Consider the following 14779-nt stretch of genomic DNA (forward strand, 5'->3'; position numbering starts at 1 on the left):
TTTGCTACTCCACACAGGCGAGTGCACACATGTGTGCAGATGTGACCTTGCTGCCTGGGGTCCACATCTTCTCCAGTGCATTTTGCTTTCCCACTGACCTACTACAATTACAGTTATGGTACTCAAACTAGAATACTGCAGCTGCATTAATAACATTATTTAATTGACAGGCCAAACATCCGCGCTCTTCCCTGTTGGTCTTCCAGTGTTCACCGGAGCTGCATTGTTAAGCAAATGGAGACAGGAGCAGACATTTCCAAATATTGTCATTTAACAGCCTCCTCTTTTTTTGCTTCATATTTCAAAGGTGCCCCATCAATGTCAGAGTTCAACAGTCACTCCTGGTGACTGAAAAGTTAAAAGGGCGAGAATAGTAGTGGGAGAGAGTTGTACTTATCACTCCTGACTGTATGCAGGAGAGCGGCACCTGGTACTGGGCATGTGAAATCTGCTTGCACCTGTAACTAGGCATGGGTTTAGGTGCCTTGTGGCTTCATGCCATCTGTGATAGCCAACCACATGTTGCAATCTGGAACATGCAGCATAGCTTTTAACATTGTAGGTATTGGCTCAAAAATCCAAGTAGGCATGGCTACAAAAGCTGAACTAAATCAAGATGACATCATGATAGAATGCCTTGGGAGTATGCTTGGGGATGTTTGGCACATGGAGCTGTACTTTTGTTCTTGATCCAAATACACAAAAGTGCAGACCCAGTATTTCTCATGGTGTTCCAAGAGTCAACGGATGCACTATTAAGAAGCTTTGCTATGATTGGTGAAACAGCGTTTGCAAGCAATCACATTTTATTCAGTATTTAGGTTGCTATCTGTAGCGTTTCCTGAAGAAGAACTCTTTTAATTGATTATGAGGGTTGAAACATCAACAGATTACCTCTGGATCACTCATTGATTGTGGAGTTTTTTTTAGCTGTACGGTTGTCTGTCATGGCCATGAACAGTCGATATTGATTCAGATGGGAGAGGGTATCATAAAACATTGCTTAGTGTAACTAAAGTCCTCACCACAGACCTGAGGAAAACAGCTCTTCGGGTCTGTGTTCATGCTGATGTTTCCTCCCTCAAAGGTCCACGGTCCATAGATGTATGTGCTGGTTTTAGAGGTGCGGCAGATGCTGTGTAATGGGGGATACAATCAGGGCTGCGGCTCAAATCTTACCAAGACGCCCACTCCAGGGGCCTTCACATTACAGCCCAGATGTCTAGGCAAAGCCAGCATCACACATTATACCCCGATCTGTGACTGGTCAGAGGAGCAATTGGCCTGGTTCGGAATACGATTATATCACTGCTAGGTTAGTAGCTTTGCATCCCACATTTATTACCCTGCAATGCATCTGCAACCTCACACCATTACACTCCTAGGTGTCACAAAACATGTTTTTTCCCACTATTCTCAGAGACACAACCTTTTGAAGCTCCACAGATCCACACCCGCAGAATAAGAGCTGCTAAATTGCAGCAACATTCCTTAAACTGCGACACATGGTGGTCCAACACAACCGAGCTCTGACGAGGCACTGCTCTTGTAATTACTGTGTTTGTGTGTGTAGAAAAACCTTAACCGTATGGGCCAATGAATGGCATCCGGTGTATGTAGGTGAACCCCATTTGACTGAGTGCATCTATTTGCTGACCTATTGTTCATAGAGACAAATCCAATACTATACTTCACAGATATGTAAAACACAGGTTAGCGTCTATTCAACAATATTTCCAAGCAAGCTTAGGGTCCCAGTGATGCGAGCAGAAATGAAGTGTGAATGAAACCTTTGCAACAACCTAACAACTGGTCTTTTTCATTGACAGGTATCCAAGTTGGAAAAGAAAGTGGAACTATCTGCGCACGAAGAGTTGGATTGATGTTATTCTGCTATTTGACTTTTGTTTATTTTTACGATTCTACAACTCTTTGCCATGAATTTGAATCTCTCAAACAAAACACAGAAAGTCAAGGCTACAATAATGCAATGTTTGCCTGAGCATCTAATATGAAATCAGTGGTAGTGCAAGGACATTGTTAACCTCTTGCCTCCTCATCACTCAAGGTAAAGTAGTTGATGAGTAGAGTAGTCGTCTGGAAGACGAGCACATTTTCAAATCAGTTTTTGAATGTAGTGGGTGTCCACCAGAATTCTGTAGGTATAGAATCCCCCACTTTCTCTCCAGGTACAATAAAGTTAACACTATTGAACGCGGAACCTCACAATCTCATAAAGTACAGAAGAGCGCTTTCAGAAACAACAAGTACATGTACCAAAGCCAGCCATGGGAAATTCCATTTAGCTACAATGAAAATCACAGACACACATTAAATTAATTCATGTTCCAACATTCGTTGTTGTGTGCGCCAGATGTTGAAGCCTTGACAGATATGTTAATGCCCTTAATCCACGATGAGGACTAGAGTCCCCCTTTTTTTATAAGTGGGTAAAAGGATACATGTCCCAAGAAAGGGGTCTTTCTCTTTTCATGCTCATTTAAATGATGCAGGTAATAAAGTGTGTTCTCGATTGCCGTATTTTCTGAAACTCCAAGATAAGGAACATTTCCATTCTCTGGAGCTCCTTGACAAACACAGCAGCTGAAATGTGGCTCCCAGGAGAAATGACCTTGTGGGTTCCACCTTGTAGGTAGAAGGAAGAAAACGATCATAAGGCTTGGGTTTTGGACAAGAAGCATTGGTCACTATCCAGATGCGGAGTACGGCTGACCCCTCCCGGCTCCATAGAGCACGATGAATCATCAGGGTATATAAGATACTATTTCAGGGGTGAGGTGTTTGACACATGGACCGGTTGCTGTAGGGCTACTTGTTTATGACTTTCCATCTTCAGGTGCCATTGCTTAATATGGTACATTCCAAGAAATAGGATACTGGTGCAGAGGCGGGGATAGACATGTGGCATGGTTCCTGGATGACTGCTGTTATGCGTTGTTCTAGCTAAAGGTCAGACAGCACTTAAGGTACTCTGGAAGGCATTACACGACCTGCCATATTTGGATATACTGATATAACTGTGCTATTCTAGGCAGCTGGTTATAACTTGTTTAGGGTTTTAGACTATTTATGGATGTGTAATGAAATATATATGGGGCGTGTTTAACCTTTGCCCTGATATATTTATCTAATTACTGCTGAGTTGTTTACTGTAGTTAGTCATTTTAGTGCACGATTTACAGACAGGCTATAATAAATGCTCAAATATTTTGAAATATCAACCACTGTGTGTGTGTGTGTTTACTTATTGTGGGATATGAGGCAGGGATCTGAAACCATCTACAGATTAGAGAAACCATCTACAGATTAGAGATTCTCTGATCTGACTCTGACTCTACCACTCTCTACCACTCTCACCTATCTGGGCATAACTCAGGTGGGAAGGAGTGACAGACTCCTACCAATCAAAACAAAAATGTTCCACAAAATGTCATAATTTCCTTTTGTGGCTTAGGAAACCTACAGGGTGTGAACCCATTCATTTGAGGGTAACACAGTAAAAGAGACAGACAATGCTTTCGTAAGTAATGGTCTTGTTTGAGGCATGTGGGCTGCTGAATTCATATCTGTGCATAAATCGCCGCCTAGTGTTGGGTCCGGATGATTGCACATTGATGTCCTGGAAGAGTCTTCGAAGTATCACGAGATAGGTGGCTCCTCCCTCGGACTACAGTGCGCATGGGCATCCTCTCCATCCCCAGATTGTTTTTCTCCGCCATTGGGTTCGGATGTACTCTCCTACTCTCCAAGTTCGGAATCAAGAAAACTTCTTAAAAGCCTTCGGATACCGTCGGTATTGTTAAGCGCTCGGTGCCGATACACTTTTTACATCTCGGTTGCACTCCAGTCGTCGAAGCGGGCCGTAAGGCCTTCTCGACACCACGTGGACCGACCGTCGATGGAACGAAGTCCGTTCAAGTACTGCCCTCAGTGCAACTTGAAGTTCCCGCACACAGACAAGCATCCAGTGTGCAACAAATGCCTTTCTCCAGATCATAACGAAGATAGTTGCCTGGCCTGTACCCAGTTCCGATCAAAAAAGACTATTCGGAATCGACGGGAAGCGAGGCTAGAAATGCAACGATCGGCGCCGGAGCCCGATAACATCTTCGGGGACGATGAAGATCTAGACAGTGCCGAAGACTCAGACCGAGACGACGGACAATACTCGGAGCCCGACTCTGAATATTACCCCGAAGAGGAAGACCTTATCGTCGATCTCGAAGCCTATGATCAGGACATCGTAGCAATCCGATGACGGCGAGGGGCGAACCGTGAGTACACCGCCCCATATAGACACTACACCTCTATCAGAGACTCAGGTCGAGGCATCGCCAGCAGGCCTTAGCCAAGACCAACAACCTCGTTCTACAGCCCTGCAATATCGCCCGGCTAAGAACATATCGAAAGAGCCCTTTGAGACACGTCATACAACATCGGGTGCATCGAAACCTAAACTAGTCGACAATACAGTCTTCGGACCGAATTACGTCGAACCGTAGGTTTCGAAGCCAAAGGGCGTCGACCCAAAGGCCACAGTACTCTCGAGACAAATAATCGTTGAGCCGACATCGAAGACAAAAGCAGTCGAGTCGAGCTCCAAGTCAAAGGCCGTCGAGTCAACCTCGAGGCCAAAACACGTCAAATCGACACAAAAACAGAAACGCGTCGAATTGACCCCCAAGAAGAACGTCGAACCGAGCAAATTGTCCTCGAATATCGACAAGGGGAACAAACCAATCGACGACAGGACAAGGCCTATGCCCAAACCTAGCGCCGATCCCAAACCGAAAGTTGACGAAAAGAAATTAGTCGAGCCGAAGCCCATCAACCCGAAAAAGGGCCTCGAGCCGAAACAGCAGGCTCCAAAACAACATAAAGAGACTATCGAACCGACAACACCGCTCGGTCCCAAAAAAGTTGTGAAGCCAGCAAAGGACATTCAACCAACAAAACCTGCTGAAAAACAGCCGAAACCAACACAGACACCTAAAACGGTCAAGGTACCAAAGACCATCGACCCAGAGAAACAAAAGGCAAAGGTTGTAACACCAAAACCGAGAGCTGTGGAAGAGGAGCTTCTTTATCCAGATCCCTCCACCAGACGGACAGTCAAAAATCTACATATATCCAAAAACTGGTAAAGTGACTGTATATACTAAAAAGAAAAGGCCTCTACCAACTGAAGACTTTTCCAAGATCCCCCTAAAGAAGAAGAGACTGTGCTACCTCTCCTATCCTCTTTCAAACTATCACTCCTGCTATGCCTACACTCCTTATACACCAAACTCGCCAGCACGCTCTGACTACAACCCTGATGAAGATCCAGTCGGGGGAAGAATGCAACAATTTCAACAAGTCTGGTTAAATATCACCACAGACAAGTGGGTCAGGCAAATTATCCAACATGGCTATTGCCTAGAGCTCACCTCAAATCCACCCGTGCACCGCCCTATGTCACAAGAACATATAACATTACTTCAGCAAGAGGTCATCAGTATGCTGCAAAAGGTGGCCATAGAACCAGTCCCACTGCAACATCAGGGAACAGGAGTATACTCCCTATGCTTCCTAATTCCAAAGAAGGACAGGTCTCTCAGTCCAATATTGGACCTTAGGGCCCTCAACCTCTACATTTTGTTAGAGCATTTTCACATGCTCACTCTTCAGCAAGTCTTACTATTGCTTCGCCAGGGAGACTTCCTAGCAACTTTAGACCTCAAAGATGCATACTTCCATATACCAATACACCCTGCTCACAGAAAGTACTTGAGGTTCACCATTCAAGGCCAACATTACCAATTCAAGGTCCTGCCATTTGGGGTGACAACAGCTCTAAGAGTGTTCACCAAATGTCGGGCTACAGTAGCAGCACATCTCAGAAGGCAACACATATACGTATACCCTTATCTGAACGACTGGCTAATACACGCGCCAACAGCCCAGCAATGTGTCGACAACATGTCAAAGACCATACACCTACTGCATAGTTTAGGATTCTCACTAAACTACCCCAAGTCACACCTTCAACCCTCCCACGTCCAACAATACCGGGGAGCGACAATAGATACACTGTCAGCAAAAGCATATCCCAACACAGCACGGGTCCAGGGGATGCAGACGCTAATACGCAAAACGCAAAATGCCAGTACTTTGCCGCCAGGTTCCCACATCCGCAGTCGCAAGGCAATGCAATATGGATGAAATGGTCAGGTAAATTTGCGTACGCTTTTTCCCTAGCTCCACTAATATCGCTGGTGGCACGCAAAATGCGCCAACATTCGCTGACGCTAATCCTAGTTGCTCCCACGTGGGCGAGGCAACCATGGTACACGACGTTCCTAGAACTGTCAGTGGTGCCTCATCAAAGACTGCGACTAACACCCAGTCTTCTAACGCAGAACCATGGCGAAATCCAACACCCAGATCCCCAACAGCTGAACCTAGCGATCTGGCTCCTGAAATCCTAGAATTTGGGTACCTAAACTTGCCTCCAGACTGCATGAATATCATCAAAGAGGCAAGAGAACCCACTACCAGAGCATGCTATGCTGCAAAGTGGAAACGCTTCATCATTTACTGTAAGAACAACGACATTAACCCGCTTGATGCTTCCACTCAAAACATCATTTGCTACCTACTGCACCTCCAAAGATGCAATTTAGCTTTTTCTTCCATCAGAATACACCTAGCTGCGTTAGCAGCATATTTGCAAAACAGGCAACACCTTTCTCTATTCAGGGTGCCAGCAATTAAAGCATTTATGGTAGGTCTTAAACGCGTAATTCCTCCAAGACACCCACCATCACCAGTCTGGAATCTAAACGTTGTTCTGACCAGACTAATGGGACCACCCTTTGAGCCACTGCACTCATGCGAACTACAATTTCTTACTTGGAAAGTGGCTTTCCTCATTGCCATTACTTCCCTTCGAAGAGTTAGTGAGCTGCAAACCCGAACTATTCAAGAGCCATTCATTCAAGTACATGCAAATAGAGTAGTTCTTAGAACAAACCCTAAGTTCATGCCAAAGGTGGTATCCCATTTCCATATAAATCAAACTATAGAATTGCCACTGTTCTTTCAGAATCGACAAACAGTAGCTGAAAGGGCCTTGCATACCTTTGACGTCAAAAGAGCTCTGCTATATTACATAGACAGAACAAAGACATTTCGAAAGACAAAACAATTGTTTGTTGCCTTCTCACCTCAGCACAAAGGTAACCCTATCTCAAAATCAGGTATAGCCAGATGGATAGTTAAGTGCATACAAATATGTTATATAAAGGCAAAACGCACCTTAACAGTCCCCCATAGAGCGCATTCCACATGCAAGTTAGGGGCATCCATGGCTTTCCTAGGAAATATTCCTTTACACGAAATTTGCAGAGCAGCCACATGGTCAACCACACATACATTTACAAAACACTATTGTGTAGATGTACATTCAAAACAGCAAGCGGCTGTAGGACAGGCTGTTCTTAAAACTCTTTTGCAGACTGCTGCAGTTGACACAAGTAGCCACCGCTAAGGGAGATACTGCTATACCTTCTATGCACAGACATGAATTCAGCAGCCCACATGCCTCGAACGGAATATGCTACTTACCAGTATGCATCTGTTCTTGGCATGTAGGGCTGCTGACTTTCATATCGCCCACCCGCCTCCCCGGTGCCTGTCGCAGCTGCAGCATTCATTCTTTGCATGGACATCTCTTACTGTACTATACTCCATCTCTGCCACAATGGCAAAAAATAATCTGGGGATGGAGAGGATGCCCATGCGCACTGTAGTCCGAGGGAGGACCCACCTATCTCGTGATACTTCGAAGACTCTTCCAGGACAACAATGTGCAATCATCCGGACCCAACACTAGGCGGCGATCTATGCACAGATATGAATGTCAGCAGTGCTACATGCCAAGAACAGATGCATACTGGTAAGTAGCATATTCCTTAACAGCAATTCCTTAACAGCAAAACTAGCGGCATTACTTTTAAGACCGCTTTGTAAATGAGGCGCTAGTATTGTGCATGCATTGCAAACTACTAAGTTAGAGAATGCTAGAAATCCTAGAGTAGCGTGGATGTACTCAATGAAACTCCAACCTGAAGAAATGTCAAGCTTACAAACGACTAAAATGTTATCAGCAATTGCAGAAAACTGAATACCAAATCTTAGGTGCAGTAAGAGAAGAGGAAAACATGCACGACAAAAAGCAAGGTAACTGAAAAGTATTTTTACCATATTACTTTCGCAAAAAATAGGGTAACCCATGGTTGCAGCCGTTTGCCTCCAAGCTCTAGAATGGTAGTATTTTTATTATATCTACTGCTGAAAAGGAAAGACGAGCAGAATAAAGCTATAGAAACAAAGAGATGACCACGAATCCCAGAGAGACACAGAGGTAAGTAAAAAAAAATGATTTGAAGGGGGCAAGTTTGCAATGGCTACTCTAGTGCAGGTGGTGGCTGGTATGAAAAACAGGAGGGATAGAGAGGCCATACATCAAGGAGAGTTATACATTGGAAAAGTCTGAAAACCTACTGTAGATGATGGTGTGGGAAAAAGAGGGAATAGGGCTCCTACTCTTGAGTAAGATAAAGGAAGAAACTGGGACACAGGGGTCTCTGCCAATAAAGTAATTTTTAAAATTTCAGATTTTATGAAATTTTGTGTTCGTTGAAACAAATACTACAGCATATCGGAGCATTTGTATGAAACATTCATGATTATTGTGTGCACATACTTGTATACCATCAAAATGATGCCAAGCTGTGGGAGTGAAAGACCTCTACTTGGTTGTGGGAAGCTGCGCTGCCCTGCTGTTGAACATTTCTGGTCAGCCCTTTGAATTTATCCCTCTATGAACTCAACAATATTGTTTTTTTCTGATGAAACTGCACATACACAATCTTATTCCCCTCTTCCTGCAATGGTTTCTCTCTGAGGTTGACGGGTCGCCCTTTGGCTTTTTGAAGTGTAAGTTTACTGCTAGAGTGCCCCATTTAATGCCTGGATTTGGAGATGGCTTCCTGTATGGCTCCATTCCTCAAAACTATCTTCGCCAGTTCAGTTCAGACAGGATGGGTGGCTGAGCTGCATGGCTTGTGCAGTAGAGTATCATTCCAGACCCAAGCCCCCCAAAACTGGGCGTGTCCATCACCTGCTTTGCCAGGTCTAGCCATCAGGAGTAGAGCTGGACCGCTGCTGGTTGCTATGCTGCTCCTGGAGTTGGACGCTTCTGATGTGGCTGACTTGAGCGCAGAAGAAGACTGGCCTGTGACGACCAGGTGGGGCAGCCTATCACCAAAGAAGATTAAAGCTCAGCCGGCTGAAAGCACTTGTGTTCAGAATAGGACGTTTGATAACAAATCATCAGGATGCAGGAGAGGTGTCTTTGCCTAGTTGGGTCTACTTTGTCCTGACTCTCCTAGTGCCTGTGTGGTGGCTGTGGTCCCTTCCTAGTAGCCGGTGAGGTCCTGTGGAAACCTCACAGTTCTTTATCCTATGGCTTGGAGGCTAGAGGAGATGGCCCTGATCATTATTATTATTATTATTATTATTATTTATTTTTATAAAGCGCGTAGTCACCCGGAAGTATCCCAGCGCTGAGGAACCTTAGAAACATAACTGAGGACTGACTTTACGGGAGGGGCATAAGGGCTAGGGGAAAAGATGTGTCTTTAATCGTTTCCTAAAACGAAGGTATTGGGGTTCCAGACGAAGATCTCGTGGGAGGGAGTTCCAAAGACGGGCCGCATGGACCGAGAACCGTCTTCCTCCTGACCGTGCTTTCCTAAACCTTGGGGCATTGATAAGGTTTTCTGCATTAGAGCGAAGGGATCTTGTAGCTCTGTAAGGGGTAATGAAGTTTCGGAGAATTGGAGGGCCTTGGTTGTTCAGGGTTTTGTGCACCAAGCACAAGGCTTTGAATTTAATTCTCTCCCTTATGGGGAGCCAATGCAGGAGTTTGAGGGCAGGCTTGGCCGATGATCTGGCCGGGGTGTTGGTAATGATCCGAGCAGCGGTGTTCTGGATCCTCTGCAATTTGGTCAGTGTTGCTTCCGGTGCACCCAAATAGATCGCATTACTATAGTCCAGTCTTGATATGATAAGACCCTGGACTAACAGTTTTTGCCATTTCGGAGGAAGAAGGGGCAGGACCTTCCTCAGGGATTTTAGCAGACCGAAACAGGTCCCTACGACCTTTTTTGCTTGTGGGGCGAAGGAGAGTTCCGAGTCGATCCAGATACCGAGACTTTTCACCTCTGTTTTTGGGTCTGGGGGAGGGCCTAGACATGTTGGCCACATGTCCAAAGGAAGTGAGGTTCCTTTTGGGCCGAGTACAAGGACCTCGGTTTTTGCCCCATTTAATTTTAGCGCCGATGTATTCATCCAATGATGGACCTGCGTGAGGCAGTTAAGAAGATCGGCTTTCTGATGTTGAGGATGGGACAAAGATACCACTAATTGTGTGTCATCAGCGTAGTTGATGACACTCACTCCGAAAGGGGTGATGACTTCCTCCAATGTGGACATATATATGTTAAATAATGTAGGGCTCAGGGAGGAGCCCTGAGGCACACCACATTGGAGGGGCATTTCGGAGGAACGGGCGTCTTTCTCCCAGATCTGATAAGATCGTTGTGTCAAGAAGGATGAGAGCCAGGATCTGGCTGTGCCTTCAAGACCGACTTTTGCCAGCCTTTCGATGAGGAGCTGGTGGTCCACAGTGTCGAACGCTGCACTAAGGTCAAGGAGGATCACTGCCACTGATCCTCCACCGTCTAGCAGTGTTCTAGCTTCCTCTACCGCCGCCAGGAGGGCGATGTCCGTGCCCTGTCCTGGACGAAAGCCCGTCTGGGAGTTTTTTAGCTTGTTGTTAGTTTCTAGATACTCGGAGAGTTTTTTATTGATGAGTTTTTCAGCAATTTTACTTACTCCTGGGAGTAAGGAAATGGGCCGATAATTCGCCAGGTTATCAGGGTCCAGGGTGGGTTTCTTTAATAAGGCCTTTACCACTGCCTTCTTCCAACTCTGGGGCACAACTCCCTGTTGAAGTGATGTATTAATCAACTGAGTGAGGGCGGTGATGATGGAAGGGGCTACTTCTTTGAGAATCCGAAGAGGTGCAGGATCTCTGGGGGAACCACTTTTCATAGAGTTAAGCGTTGTTCGCACCTCGTCTGTGGTGAACTGGCCCCATGTGGATAGGCCGGTGGGAGAAGTCGAATGTGGAGCAACGGTTTCTTCCCTCGGATGCAAGGGAGGAATTGAATCCAGGATTAAACGGATTTTGTCCTGAAAAAAGTTGGCCAGTTGTTGGCATTTCTCTTGATCGGCTATAGGGTCAGAGGGGGGTCCATGATCTTGTACTGGTGGTTTTGAAAGTTCTTTCAGGATAGCGAATGATTCCTTTCCGGAGCCACCTGCTCTCTCTATTCTCTCCTGGAAGAACATGCTTTTGGTGATCCGGATAGCGGTTTTATACTTGAGAAGAGAGATGGAGTAGATTTTTTTGTTCGCTCCTGTTTTCTCACGTCTCCATGAACGTTCGGTCTTTTTACATTCTTGCCGTAAGGTTTTAAGCTCTGGAGTATACCACGGAGCAGGGGATATCTTTTTTGGTTGCTTGAAGGTGGTAATTTTTGGAAGCAGAGTGTCCAGAGACGACGTAATCCAGTCACTGAATTGTTTATCGGCCAGATTTGGGTCGGCGGAAAGCTTAGGAGTGGACTCAGTCAGAGAACGGGCCCAAACATCCAATGGTAATTTATGCCATTGGCGATCAGTAACCTGGGTTTTAGGAATAGAGTGATTAGACCTGGGAGTTTCCCAGAAAAAGGGGACCAGGAAATGGTCAGTCCATGGGAGGGTCACCGGAGGATCGGTGGTCATCGTTGGAATATTGGAAAAGATGGGATCCAATAGATGGCCCTTCTCGTGGGTGGGCTCGTTGTTCATCAGACCTACCTCTAAGGCTGTAAGGTCATGTCTAATGTCCACGGCCACACGATCCGTTGGGTCAAGGAAGTGGAGATTAAGATCACCTAATAACAGGACGTAGGAGGTGGAGGAGGCTAGTTGCGAGATAGCTTCAACTAGAGAGTTGGGGAAGTTGCCAGGGGCCCCAGGGGGACGATAGGTCAGAAGCCCCGCTACAGTGAGGGCTGGAGTGATTTGGATGGAAAACTGGCCGCACTCACAATCCTCAATGTCAGCGTTCGTCATCCTACAGACGTACCGTTGCCTGTGGATTATGGCTATCCCGCCTCCCCTCCCTTTAGGTCTATTTAACGTTTGGCAGAGATAGCCTGTGGGGAGAGCTGCGACGACATCCGGATCAGTATAATCCGAGAGCCATGTCTCTGTAAGGAACATTAGGTCGTAATCGTGATCATGGATTAGGAGGTTTATTTCGGTGGCGTGTTTCGGAAGGGAACGGCAATTGAGGAGCCCGGCTTTCAGAGCCGGTGCAGTGCTTTTAGGGGGAGGGACCGGATTGCAGTATGGGCAGGTTGAAAAGATCTTACCTTCCGTAACCGTGTGGTGACAGGGCAAGGTGGTTTTAGGACGCAGGGCTCGTAATGTGTCAGCTGTATACATCACTCGCTCCTGAGGGACACCTGGCAGAGTAACGGGGCCAAGGGCCGTCCGGGTCCGGACGGGCCCAGACGGGCTTGCCTTTGGCGCGCCTTCGGCGCGCTGACGGCGCGCCCGCTGCGCCCGTCCGCTGCGCGTCCGGTAATTACACATTGTTTTATGGGGTTAAGGAGGGAGGTGGGCGTGGCCTCAGGTAGGCGTGGCCTTGCTTCCTCGCCGTAAATGGCGGCGGGAAATAGTTTGTCAGGGGTTTGTTCGTTGCAGCGAAGGAGTCGCTGTTTCAGCGTGTCTCTAGCCCGCTAAGCCTGTTTGCCGGGTGAGTGCGCTTTTTAAAAGGTAGAATTTATTAACGTGACAGAAAATACAAGGTGAAAATTTTAAAATCAATATTTCAGCGTGCTCCCGGCTTCCGCCTCAGGAGTGTATCAGGTTCTGCCAATTACACGCATCTGGTCGCGTATATAAGCTGAGGGGGGTGGGCGTGGCCTCAGGTAGGCGTGGCCTTGCTTCCTCGCCGTAAATGGCGGCGGGAAATAGTTTGTCAGGGGTTTGTTCGTTGCAGCGAAGAAGTCGCTGTTTCAGCGTGTCTCTAGCCCGCTAAGCCTGTTTGCCGGGTGAGTGCGCTTTTTAAAAACCATTAGAATTCTGTAGCTCTAGCCGTATCAGGAAAATGCAATTTGACCCCCTGTACAGGACCCCGGTACTAGTCTTGTTATGACCTTTAAGATAGCTGTAGGCACCTTAGGGCACCTTAGGGCCTGTAGGTATTTTGCCAATAGAAAATCTGGACTGTAGCTGGTGAGCACGGGATCACATGCCCCACCAGGGTACAACTGGCACCCTTCGCAACCTCTACCCACAAGAACTAATGCCTTGGCTACTGGACATGGGACTACAGGTGACTATGGGCCGGATTCACAGAAGTAACTTTTGACAAAATCCTAAACTTTACTACCATTTTGGTATTCACAGAAGGCATTTGCTCATTTTGGTCATTCACAGAAGTTAGGACTCCTAAACTGAGAAAAATCCTAACTTTAATACTTTCGGTATTCATAGAAGTCATTTAGGAGTCCTACAGTCCCACAGTCCCAATGGGCCTGATTTATTTGTTGGCGAAAAGAGTACTCTATTGCAACAGTGACAGAGTACCCTTTCCACCAACCTGAAGGTCCACCCACTTTATTTAGAGTCAGGTGGGCCTTCACACTACCCTGTCCCTGCCGCCTCTATGCATGACAGATGGCCTGACGGAGTAAAAGCTATCAGAGAAATTGCTGTATGTCCCCCTCCCCTGCCTAATTTTAGATGAGCGGACATATAGCCGTTTCTAGTTTCCTTCACCGCTAGGAGAAACCTGATGGTAAGAGCCTCTGAAAAGTGCTCAATGCCCCCCTTACCATCTCAGAAAACAGTTGTGACAGATGTGGCATTTTTTTATTTTCAAAATTAAAATCTAACTTTGTGATTTTCTATTTGAAAACAAAAAAAGCAATTTTTCTGTACTGCGCTGTCAGTCATGCCATTACATAGATTGACAGGAACTACCTTGATTCCAGTTCCTGTCAATTCTTGAAATGTTTGACGGCCTTGGCGTAGTGGTTTATCTAGAAGAGGGGTTTGGGCTGGCAAACTGTCAACACTTTCTGCTTGGAGAAGGTGGCTACTAAGGAATACCGGAGTGAGGGGCAAGAAGACAGTTTGGGTAAATCTCCGGCCTCGGAGTGAATTGGGCGTAGACTTACGTATTTCCAATAGATCCGTCGCGCGACTCGCCCGTGCATGAGCAGGACATTAAGTGGGAACGTCGTCGTCTTCCCTACCTTGGGACGCATATTTATCACGCTCAGGATGGTAATATCGGCAGAGCGATGCGAGGACTTAAGAGCAGCATGCAATTTTGGGGAACCTTGCCTCTATCAGTGGCCGGTCTTGTGGCCCTCTTGAAAATGGTGGCACTTCCCTGCTTGCTCTATTATTTCCGAACACTGCCGGTGTGGATACCTGCTGCCACTTTTTGGCAGCTCTGATCCATGATTGGTAGCTTTATCTAGGGAGACGGAGAGTGGCGCTGGATACGCTGATACGCCCGAGAGCGGAGGTGGGGCTTGCGGTGCCAGACATTTAAATGAATGAATGAATTAAATGAAAT

At 46.5% G+C, this 14779-nt stretch overlaps 1 protein-coding gene across 1 annotated transcript in view; it reads left to right on the plus strand.

Moving 5' to 3' along the window:
- Nucleotides 1-3242, plus strand: part of NADSYN1 (NAD synthetase 1) — a 217194-nt gene extending 213952 nt beyond the window's left edge. The window contains exon 21 of the mRNA XM_086959527.1: nucleotides 1830-3242. Within this exon, the coding sequence (XP_086815653.1) occupies nucleotides 1830-1883 (54 nt within the window). The 3' untranslated portion in view covers nucleotides 1884-3242. The remainder of the gene's footprint in view (nucleotides 1-1829) is intronic.
- Nucleotides 3243-14779: the final 11537 nt, after the last annotated feature.

This window comes from Lissotriton vulgaris, chromosome 2_2 (genome assembly GCF_964263255.1).
Source record: "Lissotriton vulgaris chromosome 2_2, aLisVul1.2, whole genome shotgun sequence".
Lineage (NCBI taxonomy): Eukaryota > Metazoa > Chordata > Amphibia > Caudata > Salamandridae > Lissotriton > Lissotriton vulgaris.